Source organism: Zingiber officinale, chromosome 4A, assembly GCF_018446385.1.
Source record: "Zingiber officinale cultivar Zhangliang chromosome 4A, Zo_v1.1, whole genome shotgun sequence".
In the NCBI taxonomy this organism is placed as follows: domain Eukaryota; kingdom Viridiplantae; phylum Streptophyta; class Magnoliopsida; order Zingiberales; family Zingiberaceae; genus Zingiber; species Zingiber officinale.
Genome location: NC_055992.1, coordinates 42,826,938 through 42,854,150, shown reverse-complemented (window position 1 = coordinate 42,854,150; position 27,213 = coordinate 42,826,938). Strand labels below are relative to the sequence as shown.

The 27,213-nt window shown below is 36.5% G+C and overlaps 1 protein-coding gene across 1 annotated transcript; it reads left to right on the top strand.

The window, feature by feature from the left end:
• Nucleotides 1-2,880: 2,880 nt before the first annotated feature.
• Nucleotides 2,881-15,249, top strand: LOC121969866 (chaperone protein dnaJ GFA2, mitochondrial-like). The gene is made up of 18 exons (XM_042520150.1): nucleotides 2,881-3,199; nucleotides 3,287-3,374; nucleotides 3,486-3,551; nucleotides 3,665-3,756; nucleotides 8,448-8,531; nucleotides 8,599-8,637; nucleotides 10,059-10,184; nucleotides 11,060-11,110; nucleotides 11,200-11,287; nucleotides 11,493-11,557; nucleotides 11,652-11,726; nucleotides 12,740-12,812; nucleotides 13,558-13,649; nucleotides 13,719-13,790; nucleotides 14,422-14,478; nucleotides 14,567-14,615; nucleotides 14,830-14,896; nucleotides 14,990-15,249. Exons 1-18 carry the CDS (start codon nucleotides 3,104-3,106, stop codon nucleotides 15,087-15,089), a joined length of 1,380 nt encoding a protein of 459 aa, XP_042376084.1. The 5' UTR covers nucleotides 2,881-3,103; the 3' UTR covers nucleotides 15,090-15,249.
• Nucleotides 15,250-27,213: the final 11,964 nt, after the last annotated feature.

The following is a 27,213-nucleotide window of genomic DNA, read 5'->3' as shown; positions in this document are numbered from 1 at the left end:
TCACTAAGACATGGTACTTCATGACCAATAAGTTCTTTGTCATTCATTCAAGGTTGAAATGAATCTTTATTAATATCAAGTGACCTTACAACCATTGGGCTACTCAATAGATGTTCTTTATCCATATAAAATTTCTGTATCACCTTTGATGTATAAGTATTTTGATGCACAAATATTCCGTTTTCAAGGTGCTTAATATACAAACCAAGGTAGAGTTTCGTTTTTCTAAGATTTTTCATCTCAAACTCTTTCTTTAGGTAATCTATCATTTAGGAAAGTGCAACAATAGTACCAATAATGTTAGGTCATCGATATATACTGCGATTATAAACAAGTCTAGATCTAGATCTCTTAATAAATATACATGAACATGTGGGATCATTTAGATATCCCTTTTTCACATATATTCAATGAGATATTTATATCACATACGTTCAGATTATTACAATCCATATAAAGATATATATAACTTAATTGAGTATAATTCTCGATGACCTAAATTGTATGCTTCTAGTAGTTTAAATCCTTTAGGAGTTTCATGTATATGTCATTATCAAGTTAGTCATACAAATAGATTGTAACGATATCCATTAATTGCATTTCTAATCTTTTATGAATTGTCAAACTTAACAAATATCAAAATATCATTGCATCTACCACAAGAGAATATGTCTCCTCATAATCAATTTATGATCTCTGAGAGAAACCTTGAGCAATAAGTTGTGCTTTATATCTGATAATTTTATTTTTTTCATTTTGTTTAGTTACAAACATCCATTTATATCCGATCGGTTTTATGTCCTCAGGTGTAGGGACAACAGATCCAAAAACTTTATGTTTTGAGAGTGATTTCAATTCTACATCAATCACATCTTTCCATTTAGGCCAATCATTTCTTTGTATGCATTCATTAACAAACTTCCGTTCAAGATCCTCAACATTTTTCATAACATTGTATACAATATGATACGCAAAAATATCATTGATGTCGATTTTATTCTTGTTCCATCTTTTTCTAGTCATAATATAATTTATAGAGATCTCTTGATTTTCGGGTACTTGAGATTCTTCTGGAATAATAGTATTTATGACTGGAGACTCCTTTAGAGTTATTATTTCCTCGTTTTGAGCCTTTATTTCCTTTATTTTTCGAGGATTTTTATCTTTGGAACCAATAGGTCTATCACGTGTTACTTGTAGTTTAGGCTCATTGGCAAACTTAGGTTGTCCTTGGTGGATATCAATTCTGATTGGAGCATTAGTAGTCGGAATATATAATTTTATCACTTGCTTTGGGTCAGTAAATGCATTTGACACTTGATTGGCTAAATTTTATAAGTGAATAATTTTTTGAACTTCTAGTTCACTTTACTTTATTTGAGGATCAAAATGAGATAATGATAACTCACACCAGATAATTTTCTTTCCCAATTGCTTACTTTCCCCTTTTAATGTTGGAAATGTGATTTTATCAAATTGATAATCAGCAAAAAGTGACGTAAATAAATCTCCTTTCAATGGTTTTAGATATTTAATAATAGATGGAAATACATATCCAACATAAATTCCAGCAATTGACATGTATACCGCACATTCAAAAATTCTAAGATGTGAAATATTCGGTTCCTGTCCATGAACCAATTGTAAGGGGTGATCTCATGATAATTCGTAGGTCTGATGTGAATTATTGTCGTAACATGTATATAACATGTCTCCAAATAGAAATTGAGAGTTTTGTCTTCATTAGAAAATGTCTTGTAATTAATTGAAGATGTTTAATCAATGACTCTACAAGTCCATTTTGTGTGTGAATATATGCTACAAGATGTTCAATATTTATTCCAATGAACATGCAATAATCATTAAAAGTATGGGAAATAAATTCTTTGACATTATTGAGATGTATGACTTTAATTGGATAATCCGGGAAATGAGTTCTTAATCAAATAATTTGTGCAAGAAACCTCACAAATGATTGGTTACAAGTTGATAATAAACACACTTGTGACCATCTTGTTAATAACTTCTTATTCGTAATGACATATACTTCAATGATACGTATATTTATATAGAATAATCTAGATGATATTGTGATTAATTTTTCTAACATAATTTTTTTACCCAAGATAATATTTGTAATGTATAAGTATTTGCTATTATCTTCGTCCATAATCTCAACGTAATTTCCATTTATGTGGATATCTTCAGAACTTAATATATTTCTCTGAGACATTGACTTAGGGGAATATAAAGTGTCATTGATAAAAAATTTTCATTTCTTTGAATAAAAGGATGTTAGTTCTTCTAGAGTCTTCAATTATTGCTATACTTTTGCATAGTGTTCAGATTTGCATTGTTCATTATCAATGATATTTGAGAATCCGATTTGAAAATTTTCCATTTCTTCTTGTAAAAATAAGAGAATTAATATACTTTAAAGAAAATATACGACAAAATAAATGAAAAATTATTATTCATAATTATAACAGAAAAGAAAAATATTAATTATGATCACTGAACAGCGTAATCAATATTATTCTCAGGCGAGAAAAAAATATTAATGTATGATCACTGAATAATGTGATCAATATTATTTTCAGGCTCGACAAAGAAATATGCCACATCTAATTGGAAGATATAATCAAAATCATAATGAACTTTGTCGTCATTAGAGATAAAAACCATAATTCCAGACGTTCTGTTAATGAATGTGATTTTTTGTTTTCATTATATAGAGAGTGAAATACCGGTTCTTATTCCATTAGATGAATGAGTCTGCAAAATCTTCCAATCAGATCCATGTGCGAATCTTAAAGCATCCATTCATTACCCAACGTCTGGAATTACGTAGAACTGTCCTCCCGTTTTATTTTGCCCCGCTCCTCTTTATTTAGTCCAAGTTTCTATGCCCTAATTACCCTCCTTCCTCTCGCCCAAAAACCTCGCCGGCGCGGGTCGCCTCCCACTTCCTCCCCTTACTCGGTCTTCTTGATCGAAAGCACCGATTTTGCTATCACCTATCGGCTCCTCTCTTACTCCGCTGATTTTCCAATCTGGTTCCCTTCAGCCACGATTTGAGGTCAGAAAAGGAGTGACTTTTACCATGCTGAGACCCCGCGCCACCCGCTTCGCCATCTGGTGCACCCGCAGGTCCCTCGGATCGAAGCCCCTCGACGAACCACCAAACGCCGCCGCTTCTGTAATTTACCCTCCTTTTTGTCTCTCTGGTTGCCCTTGCTCTGTCGCTGGTGGTTCCAACTTCCAAGTTCCTTGTTGTTTCGTGCAGTTGAGTGGTACGTCGGGCCGTTCGGTTTGCAGCTTGTCTCTAGGTTTCTTGGTTGGAAACTCTGAAGTGGGTGCTGCGCGCCGTACGGGTATGGGATTGTGGAGTTAGTCGAAAGAGAGGATTTTTTCCCCCCTCTATGATTGGGCGTTTTATGTTTTCTTTTTAAGATGATTAAATGTTAATATCCTGAATTCTGCAGTAAAGTTGAATGTGTTTCCTAATGCGGCACATACTATGAACTTTGTTCCAAGCAGATTATTTCATGGTAAGCACTTTGCTTATATTAGTTTAAAAGTCTATGGTTAAAGATGATAGTGTCCTTAAGTTGGATTGGCAGAAATTTTCTGTATCACTATACATCTTCATTTACGTGTACAGGCACACGGCCAGTGTTAGCAAGGGACTACTATGATGTACTTGGTGTTAGCAAGAATGCAAGTGCCTCTGATATCAAGAAAGCTTATTACGCAGTAAGTAATATAAATAGTTTGCTAATAAATATTTTCATTCATAATTTCTGTTATAGAGTAGTAGGATCCACTTTCACCTTTGACAACAAGGTCAAGTTCACCCCATCATGACAGGACATTGTGTAACTCTGAATGATGTACTACTGTAGCAGAGGAGGAGGAAGAGTAGAAGAAGAGGGAAGAAGTAGGAGAACGGAGGAGTATAATATAGGGATAGAAGAGGAGAAATTCAAATCTTAATTCTTCATTGTGGTTGTCCAAGCACAAAATTGTATATTTATAGGTCCACTTTATCTAGAAGGTGATGATAGTAATATACTAATATCTCGATGTTCTTAATTTCTAGGTAGCATTTTCCTACTTAAGAAAAACCCTCTTACTGTCCCTCTTACTGTCCAAATTTTGCTTTGGGCTTCCTTTAGAATACTTTATTTTGTCCAACATATCTTTCAGCTTCCAAAGGTGAGAAATTAACTTTGTGCTTCTCCAAAATGCACCTTGCTAAAGTCCTTTTTGAAATATGGAGTGTCTTTATCATTAATTCAACACATTTGTGAGTGTATAGTGAAAACATTTGCTTGATATCGACCATATTGTAACCTTCACCTTTTTATTATGCTGGGCAACCCAAATGAACTCACATTTTACCTACGTGGCATTGCGGAGAATTGTGAGGGTTAGTTTGTTTTGGTTGAGCATCACCTTGTTGTGGTCATGATTAATTTCGGCTATAACGCATTTTCCATTTTTCCTGCATTGCCAATTTTTCTTGGTTATTTTGGTCAAATCAAATTTGTTTGGAAAAAAAATTCTCTTCATAGAGATAACACCAGGTTTTCTTTAATTATTATCACTCACTTTTGACATTTTTTTCCTCCTATTGTTGCCTTCCATTATTTAGTAATTAGGATATTTATTTATTTGTTTATTGCTTCTTCTTGCATTGTTGTTATTTTTGGCAGTTTTGTAGTTCGCTTCCTCTCTCTCTTGCTTTGTTTTTCTTCACTTGTCGTGGACAAGTTAATAATATTTACTAAAACAAAAAGTTATTATTATCTTTGACAAAGTCTTTTGATTGATTATCAGTTATGTCTAAGCCTAAATGTGAGAGTTTGATTTTGTTTGCTAAATTCTTCTATCACGTTTAATTGCTGCCGAGGAGATGCAGTAATAAAGCAATGGAAACCTTGGGAAAATTTTAATCTGAGAAAGGAACAAGCATTTGTTCTGATTCTCTACTTTCACGCTTTGTTAAATGAGTGGATAATCTTAACCATTATATTTGGGAAATGATAATTTCACAAACAAATCCAATGAGTTGGATTTAGAGTAGTTTAGGATCATGTAATGTAGTTTTAATCAAAATTGCTACATTGAAACTAAACTACTTTGACTTCAGAAACAAACACTCTTTGTATTCTATGGGCCCCTAGGAGCTGAAAAATTCATTATTTTTATATTTACACAAATATAGAATTAGTTTTGAACAAATAAATCAAAGTTTCAGCTATAATTCTTTCTCTATGCATGCATCGAAGATTTTCAAAAAATTTTCTCCATGCACATTATCATTTTTAGAGTTACAATTTACCTCCTTACACATATATCAAAGTTATAGAGTTACAACTTTTTTTTACATGTATCATTATTATTCTACAATTTGGTGATTCTTCAATAATAAAATATAACTTTCTTCCACTTTCGCCTGATCTACAACAATAAAAGTGCTCTTGAACAAACTTATCTCCAGTAAATGGCAGTTCTGGTACTGGTGTAGCGAAGTGTGTATGGCATAAGGGCAAAACTTTAGAAGTGAAAGAGAAAAAAACAGTAGTCCTGGTGATAATGCAATATCGTGCCTTATGAGACTTATTTGGATTATTCCATCTCTCAAACACAACCATTCCACTGGAATTTATTTCGATAATTGTGTGATGTAATGCTTCTAGAGCCCTTGTGGAATTATGCTATCTGTGAATATTTAAAGTTATTTAGCACCGCAGAAATAAACATCTGGCATTACATTTTCATAATATTTATGTCATAACAAAGGATTATATATTTGAAACTTGGGTAGGTTGGGACCATGTAACAGGGTTTCAAAACCATAAACTCGAATCAGTTTAATTCCATAAACAAACACTTTTGTGTCTCTTGGATCCTTCGGAGTCGAGATATGTCTTTCTTCTCCAATTTAGAACAATTTAAGACCATAAAGTAGTTCTTTCAAAACTGCTATGAACTTAAATTTGCTCTAAATTCACAAACACAAATAAGCACACTTGGAACTGCTAAATTGCTTTGAATTCACAAATGAACACATTGCTATGTGTTTTGTGGGCCCTATCAAGTTGAGATATGACTTTCTTTTTCAATTTAGAGCACTTTAATCTAGCGGCATTGAACAAAAAATTTCTAAATGAATGTAAATTGTTCTAAACTCAGAAATAAGTGCTCCTATGTGTTCCTTGGACCATCTAGAATCGAAATGTAAATTTTTTTAGTTTTTTTTCAATGTTTATAGGGTAGAAAGATGTTTCTAAATGAACAAAAATTTCAAAGTTTACGCATGAAAATGGAGAAAAAATAAAAATAGAAATACATGAAGAAGAGGGAAGTCTAATGATGATAGGGAGATAAAATGAGTGTTTGCTGGTTTGATGGAATTAAAGAAGTGTAGTAATACTAGGGTGGGATGTAGGTTGGAAGAGGACCAATTTAGTTTTATTTGGGTGAGTAGATGAGTATACATCCATCTAAGTGGGTTTAGAGGGGCATATTAGACACTTTACATAAAAATGAGACATCCTTGGGCGGCATTTTTACCCAAGTTTTATATATCAAGAGAGCTTAGACACTAGGTAATGTTTTTTTCCACCAACGCCACAGGCGAACAATCAACACAGGGATGTGTACTATTAATCTCAAGTTCAGAAACATAAATGTAGATTAAATCAAACTATAAAGCAGTGGACTGAAAGTAAAAATAGATATGGTACACAGTGTAAAGGACAGAGTTAAAGAAAATGAAACCTTATTACACAGTTAATTTGTTTATGAGAGTAGCTACAAGTCGGCACCTATAGTAGCCTATAATATATAATAATCTGGTTATGCCAAGTACTTTGTTTTGTCAATTTCTCTTGAGATTATCATTCTTCTATCTCAATAGAGATGTTTTGGTCTCAAAAGGGCTAAAAGTCGGGGGTTTCTGCTGGGAGACAAGGGTTGGTTGGATCCCATTAGATGTCAGGTTTGGTGTGACAAACTTAAGAACATTGGCCATTCCGGATGGACAACTGCGAGCACTTCCCGATTTACCATGGTGGTCCGTGGGAAACTTCCACTGGATTGGGCGGTCACCTCTAGGAATAGTCAGTTTGAAGAGCTGGATATCTAGATTAAAAAGAAAAGTTACGGTTGAGGAACATAGACTATAGATGTCGACGAAAAATATAAATGCCTATGAGGTCCCTGATGTTGGGTGGCCAGGTGGCCGAGGAGTGAGGATGTTGGTCAAAGTCACTTGGTTGTTGAGGATGCTCAAGGACATATGGTGGGAGTTGGTTGCTGAGGATGTGCAATTGGTTTCTTAAGATGTGCGATTGGTTTCTGAAGATGTGCAAGGACACCCACTTGTTGAGAGATGTTCAATGGTTGAGGAAGAAGTTCGGTGAAGCACTAGTCTGCAGTGAAGACTTCTGCAGTCGATGATGTCTGGTGGTTGATGTCTCTACCGAAAAGATGTTGGTTGAAGACTTGTACTAATTACGATATCCAACCACCTAGGAGCTTGCCTAAGAAGATGCATACTGAGGAAGACGTCCTCTGAGGAAGAAAATGCTGCTGAAGGACACTCTCTGACGAGTGTGAGGATGGGACATGAACAGCTGAATGGTTGACAAGGGTTCATTGAATACAGAACATGAAGAAGAGAAATTTTTAGCCCTAAATTCATTGTTCCATATTGTTTTTAATTGGATCAAGTCTGATTAACCCAATTCATGGAATTATGAATTGTAATCTTCAAAATTGATTCGGACATGTAGTTCGAATCAAATTGCATCTGAATCAAATTGGATGATTCGAGCCATGAATCATTACATAACCATGCTATAGAAAGCCAGTATTCACGTACTTCAAATAATTGTATGTTTGGCTCTTTGTTGATGTTGTTAATAAGTTTCCAAATTTTTTCAGTACCTCGATTGTTTATTTTTTATTAATGAATAAACATACATAAGAATGACATTGGGGCGGGGCGGGGGCGGGTTTGCCCTCCCCATCCCTGCCCCCGAAATATATCCCCGCCTCTGAATCCATCCCAATCCTCGCCCCCATCTAATTGGGGAATCCCCATCCCGCGGGCGGGGATGGGGTTCGACAGGGATGGGGTTCGGGGCGGGGATTCCCCGATTAGAAATCATAAACTTTTCCTATATTGGGACGGGTTCGAGGATGAGGATAGCATCCCCATACTTGCCCCAGAACCCGAACCCATATCTGAAATGTCTCCCCGAATCTGCCCCAATTTCGGGTTTTCCCCAAGGGCCTGAACCCGTGGGAAAAATTGTCATCCCTAAACATACAAAGGTTTATTGATTCCTGTTGCCTTAAATACTTTAGTATAAAATGGAGTTTCTGTATATTTTATCTAAGTCACGAAGTTGGACTTTGTGGATTTTATATAGCTTGCAAAGAAGCTCCATCCTGATACAAACAAAGATGATAGTGATGCAGAAAGAAAGTTCCAAGAAGTTCAACGTGCTTATGAGGTAGTAAGATTGTTTTACATTCAATCTTTCTTAACTATTGAAACACTAAATGTATTTGTGCTCTCAGGTGTTGAAGGATGAGGATAAGCGAAGGATATACGACCAGGTACTGAGTTATATTTTGTTCGCACTTTTTTTTTTTAAATTACAAAAATGATGATTGATGTTTGATAGTAATGAAAGAAATACAATGTCAATGTGGGGAACTGAAGAAAACAGAATATAGGAAGAAATAGTAATGCAAAGTCAATGTTAGAATGGAGAAGACTATCGCAGATGACGTACTTTGAGATTCATCACTTTGTTGTGAAACTCATAGTAATCGAACTTAGCTGATCCTGTATGGATCTTCCAAGTTGGTTCAGGATCCTCAAGATCCAAACTGATTTTGACTGCGATATTGAACACATGATGTACAAGGGCTGCAATAAACCAAAAATATGGCTGGAAGATGGCAATATTTCACTAAAGTCTAACAAGTTAGTGAGAATCAAGAAGAATCAGTTTTTTTAACATCCTCTTACCAAATTGAGAACTATATTTAAATGTAGATCCGCTACATTAACGCCCCCAGTGCCGACCCTACGGATATGGAGGGAGGTACATGCAGGTAAACCCCAGGTCGTCAGTTCCTGAGAATCGACCCTTGGTCATTGCGTCAGAGATGTCATGCGTCCACTGTCTGTGCTACGCCCTGGGGGAGAAGATTGTGGAAGGGGAGAAGGTCCTGGGAAACAAGGTTCTCCTTCTTGTCTCAATTGGATGAGAGAGACATTTTAGCTGCACTGCTTGTCGTTGCAAGCAAGCTTCTGAATGGTGTAAGAGAAACTGTTGGTGTCACTTGTTTGTGTTTAAGAGGAGGAAGAGTTAATCCAACCCAAAATAACAAGCCACATAGGAAAGCATCCCTTCAATACAAGCACATCATAGACCATTCTGCTTGCATACATGTGACTACAGACAGAGAACCCTGGCTCTAACACTAACTATACTTGAGCAGGCTGATCAATTTTAACTGATGTTTGCATTTTTTTTATCACTTTTTGTCCTGCAAATTGTTGCAAAATGAGCATGGAATAGCAGTTCTTGAAATACCAATCTCACAAAATTGTAGACCATTTTGATTCTTCTTAACTTTTCCTTGTATTAAACTTAGGAATAGTTATCTTGATATATCCATATTCTTATTCCAACCAAGGCATACTTATTCTATTTCTGTTTTATTCTATTCCCCAAGTCAAACTTTATTCACTAGCATTTGCATTCCCTGAATCAAATGTGCCATAGGTGTTGGATTTTGTACTATATGCCATTATTGACTAGTTGATAATCCTAAAATTTCTCATAAGCGATATGCAATTCTAGTAGAAATTAATAAAATGTGATACAGGCAACAATTTTCTATCTGATTATTTTATACAAGTTAGCACCTGCAAGAATATATATATATATATTTTTATTTCATCTACAAGCAATTTTATAAGCCTTGTTCTTTTTGGAGCTAATTTATGGGGCTTAATGTCACAGGTTGGTCCTGATTCATTTGAACAAGCTGCTGCAGGAGGTGATCCTGGTTCTGGTGGGCCTTTTGGTGGCGCTGGCTTTGGAAATCCATTTGAAGACATTTTTGGCAACTCTGGTGGATTCAATGATGTGCGCCCTTTTGCAAATGATCTTTTAGTTTCTGTGCTAATTTTAGTGATTACACATTGCTTCTGTGTGCTGTATACTGCTAGTTGATTTAATGATGTCCGTTCTTTAGCAAATGATTTTTTAGTTTCTATGTTGATTTTAGTAATTACACATGGCCTTTGTATTCTTGATGTGCAAATGATTATTATTTTTTGTTGAGTTAGGTGAGTTTCCATTGAAGATTTTAGCTGACAACAAGGGTAGACTGTACAGTTTATATTCTTGCAGATGTCTTAATTTTGCAGATGTCTCTCGTAGATTTTCAAACAGAAAATATTACTCAAGCAAATAAATTGGCATCACTAATTAACCTTTACACATAATTTGCTAAAGATAAACAACTAAAACATGATTTATGAATTACTTGATTGCTTGGGATTCAACCATGTACTGACATAGGGATTTACCAAAAGGAAAGAGTGTTTCAATTTTTAATGGGACTTCTATGTTTACAAGAAAAATGGCATTTCAAGTTCTTCGGTTATAGGTTTGAAGAAGAAAGAAACAAAATTCTATAGAACTCCTACATTGTTCTGAAATATATTTAAAGAATATGTTTAATGTAGTATGATTAAGGTAACTAGTGTAAGATTATGTAGAATTAAGACAGTAATTCATTCAAGATGCCCACAACCTATTCTGCAGTGAGTTATGGACAATGCTCATATATGTTTCTTTCAACTGGGTATCAGTTGGCAAACAATCCTGTGTCCTTGCAATAAAAAACAGCAACTCTGGATTATTTAATATAGTTGAATATCTATGTTTCTATGGTTATTTATATCATTGATTTGTTTCATAATTTTGATCATGTCTTGTTTGTATCCCTTCAACAGTTTTTCAGAAACATGTTCAGAGGTGGAAATGCTGGAGGACAAGATGTTAAGGTTTATTCTCTTTTCCTGTAATATCCCCATGATTGAAGCTACTGTTTGTTTTCGATTTTCTAAATTCTGCACTCTTTCATCTTCTGTAGATTCCACTAGAAATTTCATTTATGGAAGCAGTCCAAGGGTGCACCAAGACGGTGTCATTTCAAACTGTTCTCGCTTGTGAAACATGTGGTATGTGATGCCTCTTGTTATTCCCCACAGATTTAAAATTGACCTGCCATGTTTGGGCATCTCTGTCTAGGCATGCCACTCATACTAACTGAACATCTATCTGGATCACTGGATAAATGTGGTTGCTTTCTCTTTTAAAAAATCAAACCTTTTCCAAATATTGCTGGCAAAGCATTGGAAACTAAAATTTTGAAGATTCTTCCAGGTGGTAGGGGTTATCCTCCTGGAACCAAGCCTGAAGCATGTAGGACCTGCAAAGGTTCTGGAATGGTTGGATCAGGAACACTAACACTTTATGAACCTGGTTATTCATTATTCTAATGATATTTTCTCTAAGCAAAATTAATTTTTCACTTATTGGCAGATCTTCATGCAAAATGGTCCTGTCAGATTTCAGATATCATGCTCACAATGTGGTGGATCAGGGCGAACCATGAGGGTAAAATTTGTTTAATGATATGTGCATTTCATTGGAAAGCTGCACCTTCACAGATTCCTGGAGTTTGATAGAACATATTATACTTTTTTATAAATTTAATTCAATAAATAAGGCGTGGAAGAATGATTAAAGCAAAATTAGGAAGATCATAAACACAAGCTAAGTTTTATAGGTAGTTGAATAATCTATGACCGAACTCAGTACTTTGGTTTGTGTTGAAATGAATAGTTACTAGTGAAAATTTGAGAAGACAATATCAGAGTTCACAATTTATATAATTCAAAATAGAAATTTGAAATGCCACGAAAACAATGTCTATCAACAGGAAACATCTCGAAATTCACATAGTTTCTTTAAGATGTTTCTGATATTTATGCATAACTTAAACATTTAGGTTGTCATTGTCTTGTCTGGATGACTTTTCATCCCTAATTATGTAAGGTATATTTACCACCAATTAGTAGGCACGACTATAGTCTTGAAGCCCTTCTCTGTGGTTTGCACATGTTCTTGATCATTGCTATCTTTAGTCATGTTAAGCAGCTATGAATTAATTTTTTTCTAGGGGCAAAATTAAATCAGAAGTCAATGACTCAGATAGTATGAACAAATCTTGCTGGAGGAGAAACATATTATTTCTAATAATCTTAACTTATGCTGTTTAAAATATCTTTTTTCTATCATATCAATATTGAAATTTTCAACTCTAAATGTCTGTTTATGTGCATGGAATATATAAGGAGGAAGAGGGAAAAGTATGCCCATCATTTATCTACTTTTTGTCACTCTCTCCTCTCCCTCATATCTTGCATCCAAGTTTTTGCAGAAGTTCTTTCTTTTATGCTTTGATGCTTGTTCCATGTGGTTGTATGTAGATCAACTGAAGAATATTGTCATAGAATCATGTGTTAAATGTTTATTTCAAATTAGTTACTGTGCTTTTGCATATTTGGGCTCTCCTTTTACTCACTAAGCCTGCTGATTTTATCCTAAAATCTTTTTCATGTTTATAGAATGTATGCAGCTCATGCAAAGGACAGAAAGTGGTGAAAGGTGTGAAATCAATCAATCTGGATATAGTGCCTGGTATGTATGAAAGATGAAAAGTTAGTTCATTCCTATGCTTGTCTGAAGACATTTTGCACCTGTAATTTGTTTCAGACTTTTGTCAAAATCCACATCTACCACTTAAACATGTGTATTTTCTCAACTTGCTTGTTCTATGTCTATTTCATTCAATTACTATTTCCAAAAGAAGCTATCAGGGGACATGGTGTACCATTTACTTCAAATTTGTTAATGTCCTAATATTTAGATTATGTACATTGGGCAGTGCTGCTCATTGATCATCTATCAAGTTTCAACTCCATTTTGACACTGAAGATTTTATTGGAACTGACAAAATCATCTTATATAACTAACCTAGCAATTTAATGTATTACATTATTTATCGTGATTGCCAATTGGATATGTTAGTTGCCTCCTTAAGTTTGCTCCTATTCAATTTGCTTCAAACAATCTTTCATGAAGTTCTCAATCCACTAATGTTTCGCTTCCCATCACATTTTTCGTCTGTTTCTGGATGGCAAGCATCATTTGTCATGGAATCATACATTTTCTATAGGTTCAGGTGCCATTTTCTAATATATAGCAGATTCTATGGAGCAAACTGACTTAAACTGACTTTAGAAGTTTGGTTGCAAATTACAAATTCAGGCAAACTTTATGGGGTTAATTAAAATTATCCTAGTACTAAATTATTTGTACTAACAGAAATGGTTTCTACTCTTCCCGGTCCAGAACAATTAGATTTTGCTACATTTTCATACAGGAGTGGATAATGATGACACAATACAAATTCGTGGAAGTGGGGGAGCAGATCCTGAAGGAAATCAATCTGGTGATCTTTTTATTAACATAAAGGTAATCCTTGTTTCTATACCTGAGAGAGAGATTCTTTGAATGTACTAACTCTGCCAATTCAATATTCAGGTCCGGAATGATCCTGTCTTTCGGAGAGAGAAATCAGATGTTCATGTTGATGCTGTCTTAGGTGTCACTCAGGTAACTGCTTCAGTATGCTCATCGCGTAAGCTCGTAGCAGCTTGGATTACTGGATTGGATGCTTGTTAGATTTTCTTGTAGAACTCATGGAATTGCTAGTGTTTTAGACATCAATTTGGCCATTTCTATTGCTATTGATTTCAGTTGGATAACAATATTAGTTCTCAAGTTCATGAACTGACCAAAAGGTGAGGAATGGTGTCTTTACGTCATAGTTTTTAGTTCAAGTGGTTTGTGTGTTCCTTTTTCCCTTTTGGTGCTTAAGTGGTAAATTCTTTGTTTGAGTTTGTCATCTAGTTTTTGTTTCAATTATTTGAGGTCGGGTATACCCCTCCATTAAGCTATGTAATGCTTCATCACCGTATCAATATAAATCACATCCCTCTATTGAGCTTTGTACAAGCTTTTACACCATGTCAAAATTAATTAAATTATTATTTTTATTACATTTACTAATCAAAATTTTGCTTCAGTCTCAACTTTTATAACTATACAATCTATTGGTGGTTTTTCCACCTCTAAGCATCCTAGTATCTTAATGCAAATTCTTGAGTAGTCAGAATTAGTGATCATAGGCCCTTCCTCTGAATAGGCACAGATGCTGAGCAAATTTATCTCATGTTCTTTTCAGGCGATTTTAGGGGGAACTATTGAAGTGCCAACTCTTACTGGAGATGTACATCTTAAGGTATATTTCCTGGCTTCCTAATACTAGAATATCTCAAGTTGATCAAGTCTACTAGACAGTATATGCTTGTGTTTCTTCTACCTTTCAGGTTAAACCTGGAACTCAACCTGGTCAGAAGGTTGTCTTAAGAGGAAAAGGTAATTATAGCCAAGATTTGTCATTCAACTTTTTTTTTTTTAATGTTTTTTAGAGAATCCTATTGTTGTTACTGACGGCAAGCTTGCTTGCCAATTCTATATACACTTATGATGCTATTTGGAATTATGACTTTTTCGTGTTAGCTCGGGAGAGAAAACCAATAAATTTAGTAACTTCGAATAATGATACTCAAGCAAGTGAATTATTCTACAGGAATAAAGACAAGAAATAGTTCGCAATATGGCGATCAGTATGTCCATTTTAATGTGTCGATACCAGTGTAAATTTCTTAAACACATTTTTAATCCCATCTTTGCCCTGACATTTCCATTTGTCTGGAAATCACTCACTCATTTTATCTTTGCTTTGCTAGTAATTTAACGCATAGGCAAAGAATGTTAATCGAGGAATTTGCAAAAGAGGAGCAGCAAGGAGAAGAAAAGAGGGATACTGTTGCTGGAGCATCGCAATGAATCATGCCACAGCTTTGTAAACATACTTAGATAGGTCATATTTTTATTACAATGATCATAGTTCTCCACCTTATTTTGTTTAATGCTTATTTTGAGTTGTTGGCCGCAACTGCCATAGGAGATTTATAGATTACTAAATAATGAACTAACATGCCAATCAGAGCTGGGTTTTTTTGTGGATATTGAATACCTCTTTGGTAGAAACTGAATCAATCAGCCCCAAGTTTTTGGTAGCAAATTGTCGGCTTTGCTCCTGAGTCCAAATTCTCAAATGTTTTAGAGAAGCACGTTTGGAGATAATTGATCATTCTCAAATTATGTTGTGATGAAACTTGGTATGACAGCCGAAGAACCTTGTTTTCGTTGGTCTATATTGTGAAGTAAACTTCACTGAACTGTGAATTGGATGATCATTTCCAGTCTCTAATACTTACCAAATCATGAAAGCATCATGCGAGTGTATTCTTTACATCAAGGCAACAACATACTGTTTATTAAGTCTATTCTATCTATTATCATCCTTAACATTCTTGTTTGCTGAACTCCTCCATCTACCCTATAAATGTGGGTTGCGGAGAGAAGGGAATCAAACTCTATGGCTTTCATTTGGCTATCACCCACTGTTTTCTGATGTAAGAGGGGTCTGGGATGTGGAATATCATAACTTAGAGTTTTGGGACCATTTTGATCGTAAGTTTTGGGAGGTCATTGCTTATAATTTGGGTTAAATTACAGGGCTCATAATGTATTAAATTGAAGTTTATTAGGAGATATATAATTATTATTAGGTGTAACATATAGCGGTCCAATTTTAGATTCAAAAAACGTCATTTAAAGTTTTTTTGGAAGTTCTGAAATTATCCTTTTTATTAATGTTATTTTGATCTTTTGTTAGTATTGTATCGATAGGATTTTGAGATTATTTAAATATTTATTTAGTAGATATTATGACACATATTCTCCACGTTTGGTGATTTTTTTGTCTTCCCTAGTAAAGAGATTGTTTCCTCGTGTATATGTTCATGGTTTGGTCGGAATCGATTTTAATGGGCAAGATTCAGCCTAAATTGGTTCAAATTAAGGCCTACAAAGGGCTTTGACCATCTATGCATCAAACTAGTCTAGTCAAGCTAGTTTGAGCTCATGGTACACTAGTAAGTTCATGACCAGTCTTGAGCTCATGGTAGTTTGGTCAAGCTAGTTCGTGAATTGTACTAAGTTCTTGTTAGCTTACAACGAGCTCGAGGCTATTAGTTCGCTAGAGTTTAATGAAGTTTGGTTAGGGAGGAAGGAAATTCCTTCCATCCGATTTAAGATAGACAAGGAAATTAAAAAATGATTCATTAACGAATTTAAATCTATAATTCTTTTTTTTTAAAAAATTGTTTCATTTAAATAGAGGAAGTTGTCTTGGTTCTTACATGTAATCCATCGTTTTGGCGGTTCATCATTTGATCCAAAAATAAAGCAATGAAGGCTCCTCTTTTCTCTACTCGAGCATTCTCCTTTCATGGCCGGTGCAATTTGGAATACTATTATTTTTACTAAGAATGTCGTTGCATCTCGAGAGATTATTATCATTTCACCATGAGCACCATTGTTGACAAATTCTCCCAACTGTCACCCGTAAAGATTACCCGTTTGTGTATGTATATATTGTTGTGCAAAGAGAGGGCAATACCTCTCAACCTTTCTGAACCACGGAAGAAGAGGAAGAGAGAAAAGAGATCGCGCGGAACAACAAGACAAAGATGCACAAAAGAGAGCAAACACCAGGAAGGGGAAGAAGAAGAGAAAGAAGAAGAGTTACCGTGGTTCGGCGACTTGTCTACTCCACAAAACGGTCGAAGCTTTATTAGAATTCTCTTCTACACAAGAGAATCACATCTAATGATTCTTGTGTTGTCTGATCTACAATGGGTTTACAATGATCCCTATAAATACTGCTAAACCCTCCAGACCCGGTAAAATCGTAATAGAATTTGTTATGAAAAACATAACAAAATTCTATTATATAAAATCTTAACAGAATTTTATTACGAAAAATCTTAACAGATTTTTCTTCCATGATATCTCTTCATCCAAATATGAGCCACTCGTCAACAATCTCCACCTTGGCGAATATTCACCCCTTCGAAGAATACGAATATCTGGACAAAACTCCATCTGGATCTCTGGGTCTGGGCTTCCTTCCTCTAGCATCTAGAGATATGGATCAAGTTCAAGCAATGCTTAAACTTCTCTGTGGCCACTGGCTTTGTCAGCATATCTGCAGCATTGTCTGCAGTGTGAACCTTCTCAAGTTGAATTTCCCCGGAAGCAATCAACTCTCTGATCTTGTGAAACCTCACATCAATGTGTTTGGTTCTCGCATGATACACCTGATTCTTCGCCAAATAGATAGCACTCTGACTATCGCATAACAACTTGACTCCACCTTGCTGAACACCCAGTTCTCTGACCAACCCTGTAAGCCATAAAGCTTCCTTCGCTGCTTCAGCTGCTGCCATGTACTCGGATTCCGTAGTAGACAATGCAACAATAGATTATATCATAGATTTCCAACAAATAGGTCCTCCTGCCACAGTGAATACGTATCCTGTAGTAGACCTCCTGTTATCTAAATCTCCTGCATAGTCTGCATCTACGTACCCAGCAACTAAAGGATCTTCCGGTTGTCTACTGAACATGATGTCATAATTAGTTGTATTTCTCAAGTATCCGAAAATCCATTTCACTGCATCCCAATGTGGTCGACCAGATTTGAGAGAAACTTGCTTACCATACTAACTACTTGCGCAAACCATGGCATACATCGACAACCAATTGCACCGGCATAAGGAACCTTTGACATCTCTTGGATCTCGTCATCCGTCTTTGGACATTGTATACTGGATAACTTGAAGTGATGCACCGGGTGTGCTCACCGACTTTGCATTCTTCATGTTGAACCTATCCAACACCTTCTCCACATAGCTACGTTGAGACAACCATAATCTCCCTGCAACTCTATTCTGTGAATCTCCATCCCAAGAATCTTCTTGGCCTCTCCCAAATCTTTCATGTCAAATTCCTTGCTCAGTAGCCTCTTCAATTTGTCAACCTCTCTCATCTTCTTCGCAACAATGAGCATGTCATCTACGTATAGTAGTAAGAAAATCAGTGATTCATCTTCAAGGCCCTTCACATATATGCAGCAGTCATACTCGCATCTCCTATATCCGTTTTGAATCATGTATGAATCAAAACGTTTGTACCATTGCCTAGGAGATTGTTTCAGTCCATAGAGCGATTTTTTCAACTTACAAACCAACTGCTCTTGTCCGGACTGACTAAATCCCTCAGGTTGTGACATAAAAATCTGCTCCTCCAAATTTCCATGAAGAAATGCCGTCTTCACATCCATTTGCTCCAAATACAAATCGTGATGTGCCACCAAAGCCAATACCGCTCTAATTGACGTATGTCTTACCACTGGAGAGAAAATTTCTTCATAGTCAATCCCCTTTCTTTGTGAATACCCCTTTGCTACCAACCGAGCCTTAAACTTCACTTCTTCTCCCTCTGACATTGCTTCTTTCTTCTTGAATATCCACTTGCACCCTATAGCTTTCTCTCCTTCAGGAAGTTCCACTAGATCCCACGTTTGGTTCTTATGCAACGACTCCATCTCCTCTGCCATAGCACCCGTCCACCTGTTCTTCTCAGAGCTATGTATTGCCTCCTGAAAAGATGTAGGGTCTCCGCTACTAGTGGTAAGTGCATAAGATACCAAGTCTTCGAATCCGTATCTAGTGGGTGGTTTTACGACTCGTCTCGTTCTACCACTAGCTATAGTGCGATGCTCCATGTGCTCTGAGCTAGAATCATCGAAGTCATGAGTCTCTAGCTCCACCTGCACAATATCTTTCTCTTTGTTGCTTTGTGGTGTTTCCTTTCCTTCTTCCTGAGTACGTTGTAACATAGCTTTCTCGTCAAACACCACATCTCTGCTGATCACCACCTTGTTTGCCTTAGGATCCCAAAGCTTGAAGCCTTTAACTCCTTTCTGATAGCCCAGAAAATGCATTGCTTTGACTTTGCATCCAACTTTGATCTTTCCTCACTAGATATGTGCATATAGGTTGGACATCCAAAACTCGAAGATGAGAGTATTCTACTTGACTCCCTGTCCATACTTCCTCCGATACTTTGCCTTCTAGTGCTGCCCTTGGTGATCTATTAATGAGATAACATGCCATGTTAATCGCTTCCGCCTAGAAATTCTTTGCAAGCCCCGCATTCACCTGAGACATCTTGCCTTCTCAATGATTGTCCTGTTCAACCTTTCCGCTACCCCATTCTACTGAGGTGTCCTGCGAACCGAGAAGTGCCTCATTATCCCATGCTGCTCACGAAATTCCTGAAACTTTGAATTTGTGTACTCAGTCCCATTATCGACCTAAGGCATTTGATCTTCCTTCCTATCTGGTTCTCTACTTCAGTTTTCCACAATTTAAACTTTGCAAAAGTTTCTGACTTGTGACGCATAAAGTATACCCATACCTTTCGTGAGAAATCATCAGTAAAACTCACAAAATACAAGTGCCCTCCACGTGATGCTACACTGGCCGGTCCCCAGAGATCCGTATGTACGTAGTCCAGAATCCCCTCCGTCTTGTTTGTTGCCATCTTAAATTGCACTTTGCTCTGTTTCCCAAGAACACAGAATTTGCAGAATTCAAACTTGCACGTTTTGACACCCTTCAACAAATCTCTCTTGTGAAGTTCTAGCATCCCACGTTCACCCATATGCCCTAGCCGCATATGCTACAAGACAGTACTATCTGATTTAGACTCCACCGAGGCGACTCCACCTACAACTGTAGTCCCTATCAACTTGTAGATGTTTCCTGCTACCTTTTGTCCTTTCATTACCGTCAGAGCTCCCTTGCTGACTTTCATCACCCCGCTCACTGATTTGTAATTACAACCAATACCATCCAGTGTGCCTAGTGAGATCAAGTTCTTCCTTAGCTCTGGTATATATCTGACATCACATAAAGTTCTGATCACACCATCAAACATCTTGATTCTGACATTCCCTATGCCGATAACCTTGCATGATGCATCGTTTCCCATCAACACTGAACCAGAATCCACTGCCCTATAGGTGTCAAACCAATCCTTGTTTGGAGTCATGTGATATGAACATGCAGAGTCTAAAATCCATGCATCCGCCAGCTGCTCCGAACTTGACATAACTAATAGCATATCTCCATCATCGCTTTCTGAATTTTCTTCTTCAACTATGTTTGCAGACTTTGCCGAACTACTTTTGTTCTCTGCAACATATTTCTTTATCTCTGGACAATTTCTCTTGATATGACCTTTACCTCCACATTTGTAGCACGTGATCACCTTCTTCCTTCTCGACTTAGAACGAGTCTTGTTGTTGTTGTCATATCCATGTCGAGATTTGCTCCTACCACGCTCTTGGTTGCTATTTACCACAAGTCCTTCTCCTTGAGAAATTTCATCGCTTGTTTTCTTCCTTTGGTGAAAACCTAGCAACGCACTTGTGATCTCCTCCAATTTGAGAGTTTCCTTACCCCACATCAAAGTAGTAACCAAATTCTCGTACGTAGGAGATGAAGGTAGAGAATTCAACAACATCAGCGCCTTGTCTTCGTCTTCGATCTTCACATCAATCCGCTTTAGATCACTTACAATCTGATTGAATCGATGTGCCGGCTCAGATCGGTTCCTTCTATCATCTTCACCGAATAATTTCGCTTGAGATACGACTTGTTTGTCAATGATTTTGACATGTACCGGCTTTCCAGCTTTTGCCAAACTGTCACCGGTGACTCCTCGTCCATGACATGGTACATCACGTCATCCGTAAGACAAAGCCCGATTGTTGCTACTGTCATCGCCTGAAGTTCTTCCCAATCTGATTTCTCCATGCTTTCCGGTTTCCTTTCTCCTAGCGCCTTCACCATGCCTTGTTGCACCAACAAGTCCTTGACCCTTCTCCGCCATAATCCAAAGTTTCCGGTTCCATCAAACTTCACCATATCAAACTGCAGAAGTCGTCCCGACATGTTGAAGAAATCGCCAAAAACCCGAGCTCGATACCAATTGTTGTGCAAAGAGAGGGCAATACCTCTCAACCTTTCTGAACCGCGGAAGAAGAGGAAGAGAGAAAAGAGATCGCGCGGAACAACAAGACAAAGACGCACAAAAGAGAGCAAACACCAGGAAGAAGAAGAAGAAGAGAAAGAAGAAGAGTTACCGTGGTTCGACGACTTGCCTACTCCACAAAACAGCCGAAGCTTTATTAGAATTCTCTTCTACACAAGAGAATCACATCTAATGATTCTTGTGTTGTCTGATCTACAATGGGTTTACAATGATCCCTATAAATACTGCTAAACCCCCCAGACCCGGTAAAATCATAACAGAATTTGTTATGAAAAACATAACAAAATTCTGTTATATAAAATCTTAACAGAATTTTATTACGAAAAATCTTAACAGATTTTTCTTCCATGATATCCCTTCATCCAAATATGAGCTACTCGTCAACAATATATATATATCTCATAATGGTATGATATTATCCACCTTAGATCTAAATCCTCATGATTTATTTTTAAATTATATCCAATTTTTTTTATATTAGATATCTTTTTCTTTTAAATCTATAAACTTTTCCATATACTTTTAATACGGAATTATGTTTATAATCTTACTAACTCAGTACTGTGTTAAATAAGTTTCAATGCTGGAAGGTGGAGGATCGAATAGTAGCTTTAGGGGTGAATATTTATAAAATTGAAAAATAAGAATTTTGACTACTCTTGTAAAAAAACAAAGCTACATAGTGAAAATAAAAGAATTTCATTAAAAGCTTTTATAAAAGAATTGTATAATCTTATTTATACAATTTCATCTTACTTCACGGTCTATTGACTAATTAGTTGAGTCACTCGTTAAAAGTTTCACCATTAAAAGAATTTCATTGGAGACATTTTATATAAAAGCTTTTTTCTCATATGTATAAAAATGAACTAAGTACGAGAGAAAAACAACACTGAAAGAAAAAAAAATCTTATAAAAGTTCGAAGTCTATATAACTTAAGATCTTAGGTGATGAGAAAGCACTTTGGAACTACAAGAATGGAGAGTAATGAGTTATTGTATTTTGACTTACCTTCGTATCCTTATTTATAATCGCATAAAAAAACTTCAAATAGTGGATAAAACTACTTAAACGACTGGCTTTTATTTTCAATTGACTAAAACCATCTTTAGCTAATTAAAATTCTAATAAGGAAACCCATCCTTTAGCATATTATAAATATTAAATTATCTAAAGATTATTTAAAAAAAAGGCAATATCCTATTAAACAAAAATGTATGTGATATAGCTGATAAATAGGTGTTACAATGAAAAGCCTTAATAAGGTAGTATAAATATTCAAACAATCTTCAGCTTTGTAATTCTGGTGGGAGTTAGCTAGGTTGCAAGAGTTATCAACTAGACTAGTATTGCACTACAGTATCTTCTACTTTATCTAGCGGGGCACGTGCCTCTTGATCTCATCAACATCAACTCATGTGCATGACGATCTAAAATATAATAATATTTATTCTTTGACAAATTAAAATAATATATAAATAATAAATATTTTAATCAAATATAGTTTAAGTCCAAACAACTTCTATCATGAAGAATTGAAGATGATAAAATAATAGTTCGTAAATCTAAATTCTGAGTAGATGAACGAATAATGCGGATGTTTATATATATATATATATATATATATATATATATATATATATATATTTTGTGATATGATTATGCTAACACAGTAATATATAATTGTATCAATAAATAACAAGCATGCAATAAACGGTAATAAGAGTAAGGTTAAGAATTTGTGTATCTCCGGTTGAAGCGTCGGGCTTACCGACTGTCTTTAGAGAATTTATTGCCGCCCACGGTGCAGAGAATCTCCGATAAAATCCTCCCAAGATCCGACAACCGCTCGCACCGTTCGTAGGTGCACTCCAAGACGAACGCCCGCACTCGGACTCAACCTCAGATCGCAGAATCAAGCCTCAGAACTTGGAAAGAAAAAGAAGAACAAGAAAGCAGAGAGCAGAGGAATGCTTTGCTTTTTTCGGAGTGATTTGAGAAGGAGCAGAGGAAGTGTATTTATATACTTGAAGCAGTGCAGAGGAAGCGACGCACGCTTTGCTTCTGCTTCCTCATCTCACGCGCGGGTGCGCTGCTTCGCATCCTCACGCGACGCGGACAGAACCGAACAGATGCCGTCGCGCTGCTTCGCTTCCTCGCGCGGGCAGAACCGAACCACCAGGTGCGAGTGACAGAACCAAACCGGACCAAATAAACCAGGTCACCAAACTGGAAAAAACAGACCAGGCCGCCCGCAAGCGCGAGGCCCACGAGCTGGGGATTTGCACCCCCCCCTGCGCGCGATGATCGCGTGCATCGCGCCCGGTTTATGGATTTCCGGCTCGAACCCCCCGAAACCACCTGATTTGGGCTCAGCCCGCGCATGCATGTAAGTCCCCTTAACATTGCTAAGCATGGATAGAAGGACTCTATATATAAGGCCTTCCAACCTTCTTAGCTTAGCAATGTGAGACTAAAAGCATAAGGGATAATGTGAATTAAAACTCAACAATCTCCCACTAATTCAAATTATTTTAGTCGAAAACAAAGATAAGTTCTGAGGCTTGGTTGCAATGAGCTTTTAGTGAAAATACCTTTCGGTTTGAATTTTCACCTAAGTACACCAATCTTATTCACATAGGTTTGAAGAGAACTGAGTCTTGATCTTAAACCTTTTATATGTGAAGATCAATTGGTAACAACTCATCACTGGCGACGGTTGAATCCTTCTGGGTTGGTGCATTACGGCCATGCCACCGAATCTTGTTTCATAAGTGCTAAGGAGAGTTGCTTAGACCCCCCACACTGCGGCTCCACAGTTACACTTACATAGGTGAGTTCTCCAAGGATGTACTGCAAGCATCTTGTCATTAAGACCTTGAACTCATTAAGAGCTCCTAAGCTCATCCTTACTAGCAGTCAAGCATCTATCCAGGGAAGAGACTATGAGATTATATCTCAATCAATTTGATGCATACGATTCATCCTTATAACTTGTTTATACCACATTGAACCTACTTCTTGGGATCTCCAATCAGATAGGTTGGGTTGCTGCTATAGATGAATCCAGGATAGACCTCAGTCCCATTCCCTTACTGGATCTCTTGATTTTCTCAGAATCAAGCCCTTTAGTGAGTGGATCAACAATATTGTCCTTTGAACATACAAAATCCAATGACACCACTCCAAGAGACACTAATTCACGAATAGACTTTAATCGTATTCGTACATGTCTCTTTTGTTTCTGGTTATACTTGGAGCTTCTAATCTGAGCTATTATTGTTTGATTATCACAGTGTACTGAAATAGAAGGTATTGACTTCATCATCAAGGGAATTTCAGAAAGAAGACCCTTCAACCAATCAGCTTCAGTTACTGTGGTATTCAAAGCACACAATTCTGTCTCAGATGTAGAACGGGTTATAATCGTCTGTTTAACAGACCTCCAAGCAACTGCACCGCCTCCAAGTGTAAAGACATAACCAGTAACGCCTTTACACTCAGCAGTGTCCGCTATCCAACTAGCATCACTATATCCCTCCAGGATTGCAGGGAATCTCCCATACCACAAGCCCAAGGATATAGTGCCTTTTAGGTATCTGAGTACTTTGTCTAATGCATCCCAATGCGTTCTGTCCGTACAGCTGATAAACCTGCTCAATTTCGATATAGCAAAAGAAATATCAGGTCTAGAACAATTTGCTAAATACATTAGACTACCTATTATTTGTGAGTATATTAATTGAGACACTACCACACAACTCTTATTCTTGTGGAGAGTTTTTAAAGGATCATACGGTGTGACTACAGATTTAACTTGGCTATAACCATATTTCTCTAATACTCTCTCAATATAGAGTGACTGAGAAATTGCTATTCCATCAGTTGATCGAGTCAACTTCAGCCCTAAAATCATGTCAGCACAACTCATATCCTTCATATCAAACTTACCACTTAAGAGGGTCTTAGTCTCATTAATAATAGAAAGGTTAGAACCAAAAAGTAGAATATCATCTACATATAAACATAAGATGATACAACTATCACCTTTCATTTTATCATACACACATTTATCAGAGTCATTCATTTCAAAGTCAAACGATAGCATAGCACTATCAAATTTTTCGTGCCACTGCTTTGGGGCTTGCTTCAAACCATAAAGAGATTTAACTAACCTACAGACATTATTCTCATTTCCAGAAACTACATGTCCCTCAGGCTGATCCATATATATCTCTTCTTCAAGATCTCTATTAAGGAATGCCGTTTTGACATCCATTTGACGAACCCTCAAGATGATATATGGATGACAATGCTATCAACACTCAGATTGTAGTAATTCTAGTAACAGGAGAATAAGTGTCAAAATAGTCAATCCATTCTTTCTGTTTAAATCCCTTAGCAACTAAGCGGGCTTTGAATTTATCTACTGACTCATAAGGTTTTAGTTTTCTTTTAAACACCCATTTACATCCTATAGTGTTACACCCAGGAGGTAAATCTATCAACTCCCAAGTGGCATTAGAGATAATAGAGTCAATTACATTTTTAATGGTCTCTTTCCAGTGCTTAGCTTCAGGAGAAGCCATAACATCTCTATATGTCACAGGGTCACCTTCTATATTATAGGTGATAAAGTCCTGGCCTAAATCTGTAGACACACGTTGCCTCTTGCTTCTTCTCAGTTCTGTACACTCACTAGATTCATCTAGTCTAGAGTGACTTGAGGAAGGTATACATTCTACGGATAATGGGGCCTCTTCGGAAGCAAGCTTATCTCTAGTAGGAATACTAGATATAGACTGAGGTGTTCTTGTCTTCATAGGACATATATCCTCAAAAAATGTAGCATCGCGAAGTTCGACAATAGTATTTGCATCTATTCCAGAAATTTCTGATTTAATAATCAGAAATCTATATGCAATACTATTTTGAGCATAACCCAAGAAGATACCATCTACGGTCTTTGGACCAAGTTTTTTCCTTCTGTGTTCAGGTACTAGTACCTTTGCAAGGCACCCCCACACTTTAAGGTATTTCAAACTTGTCCTCCGACCTTTCCAAAGCTCATATGGGCTTTTATCCGTAGACCTCATGGGGATTCTATTTAACACATGACATGCAGTGTATAGAGCTTCCCCCTATATGAAGTTGGGTAACCCAGAACTGCCTAACATGGAATTAATCATATCTTCAAGGGTTCGATTTTTTCGTTCTGCTATACCGTTGGATTGAGGACTATATGAAGCAGTTACCTCATGAATTATACCTATATCTTGACAAAATTTTTGAAACAGGTTTGAGGTAAACTCTCCACCCCTATCGGACCTTAACCTCTTAACAGATTTATTTGTTTGATTCTCAGCTTCAGATTTAAAAATCATAAATTTATCTAAAGCTTCATCCTTAGTTTTCAGCAAATAAACATAACAATAACGAGAGTGATCATCAATGAAGGTGATGAAATACCTTTTATGATATGTCGTTATTACACCGTTAAACTCACAACAGTCAGTATGAATCAATTCTAAAATATCAGAATTTCTCTCAACTGATTTGAAGGGTTTTCGGGTTTGTTTATATTGCACACAAACTTCACATTTTTTCTTATTATTTATAGCATGCTTAGGAATCATGTCTAGGTTCATCATCCTTTTCACGGTATTAAAATTGACATGTCCTAATATGTCATGCTATATATCATAAGACTCAATGTTATATGAACAATCAATATCAGTAGATTTATTTAAGGTAGCATTTTCTACATTGAGTTTAAATAAACCTTCATTAAGGTAACATTTTCCAATAAAGGTTCCTAAATGTAATATTACAACTTTATTACATTTAAAGTTCAACTCATAACCAGCACGGACTAACTTTGACCCGCTAATCAAATTCTGACGGACCGCTGGAACATGATGCACCTCATGCAGTGAC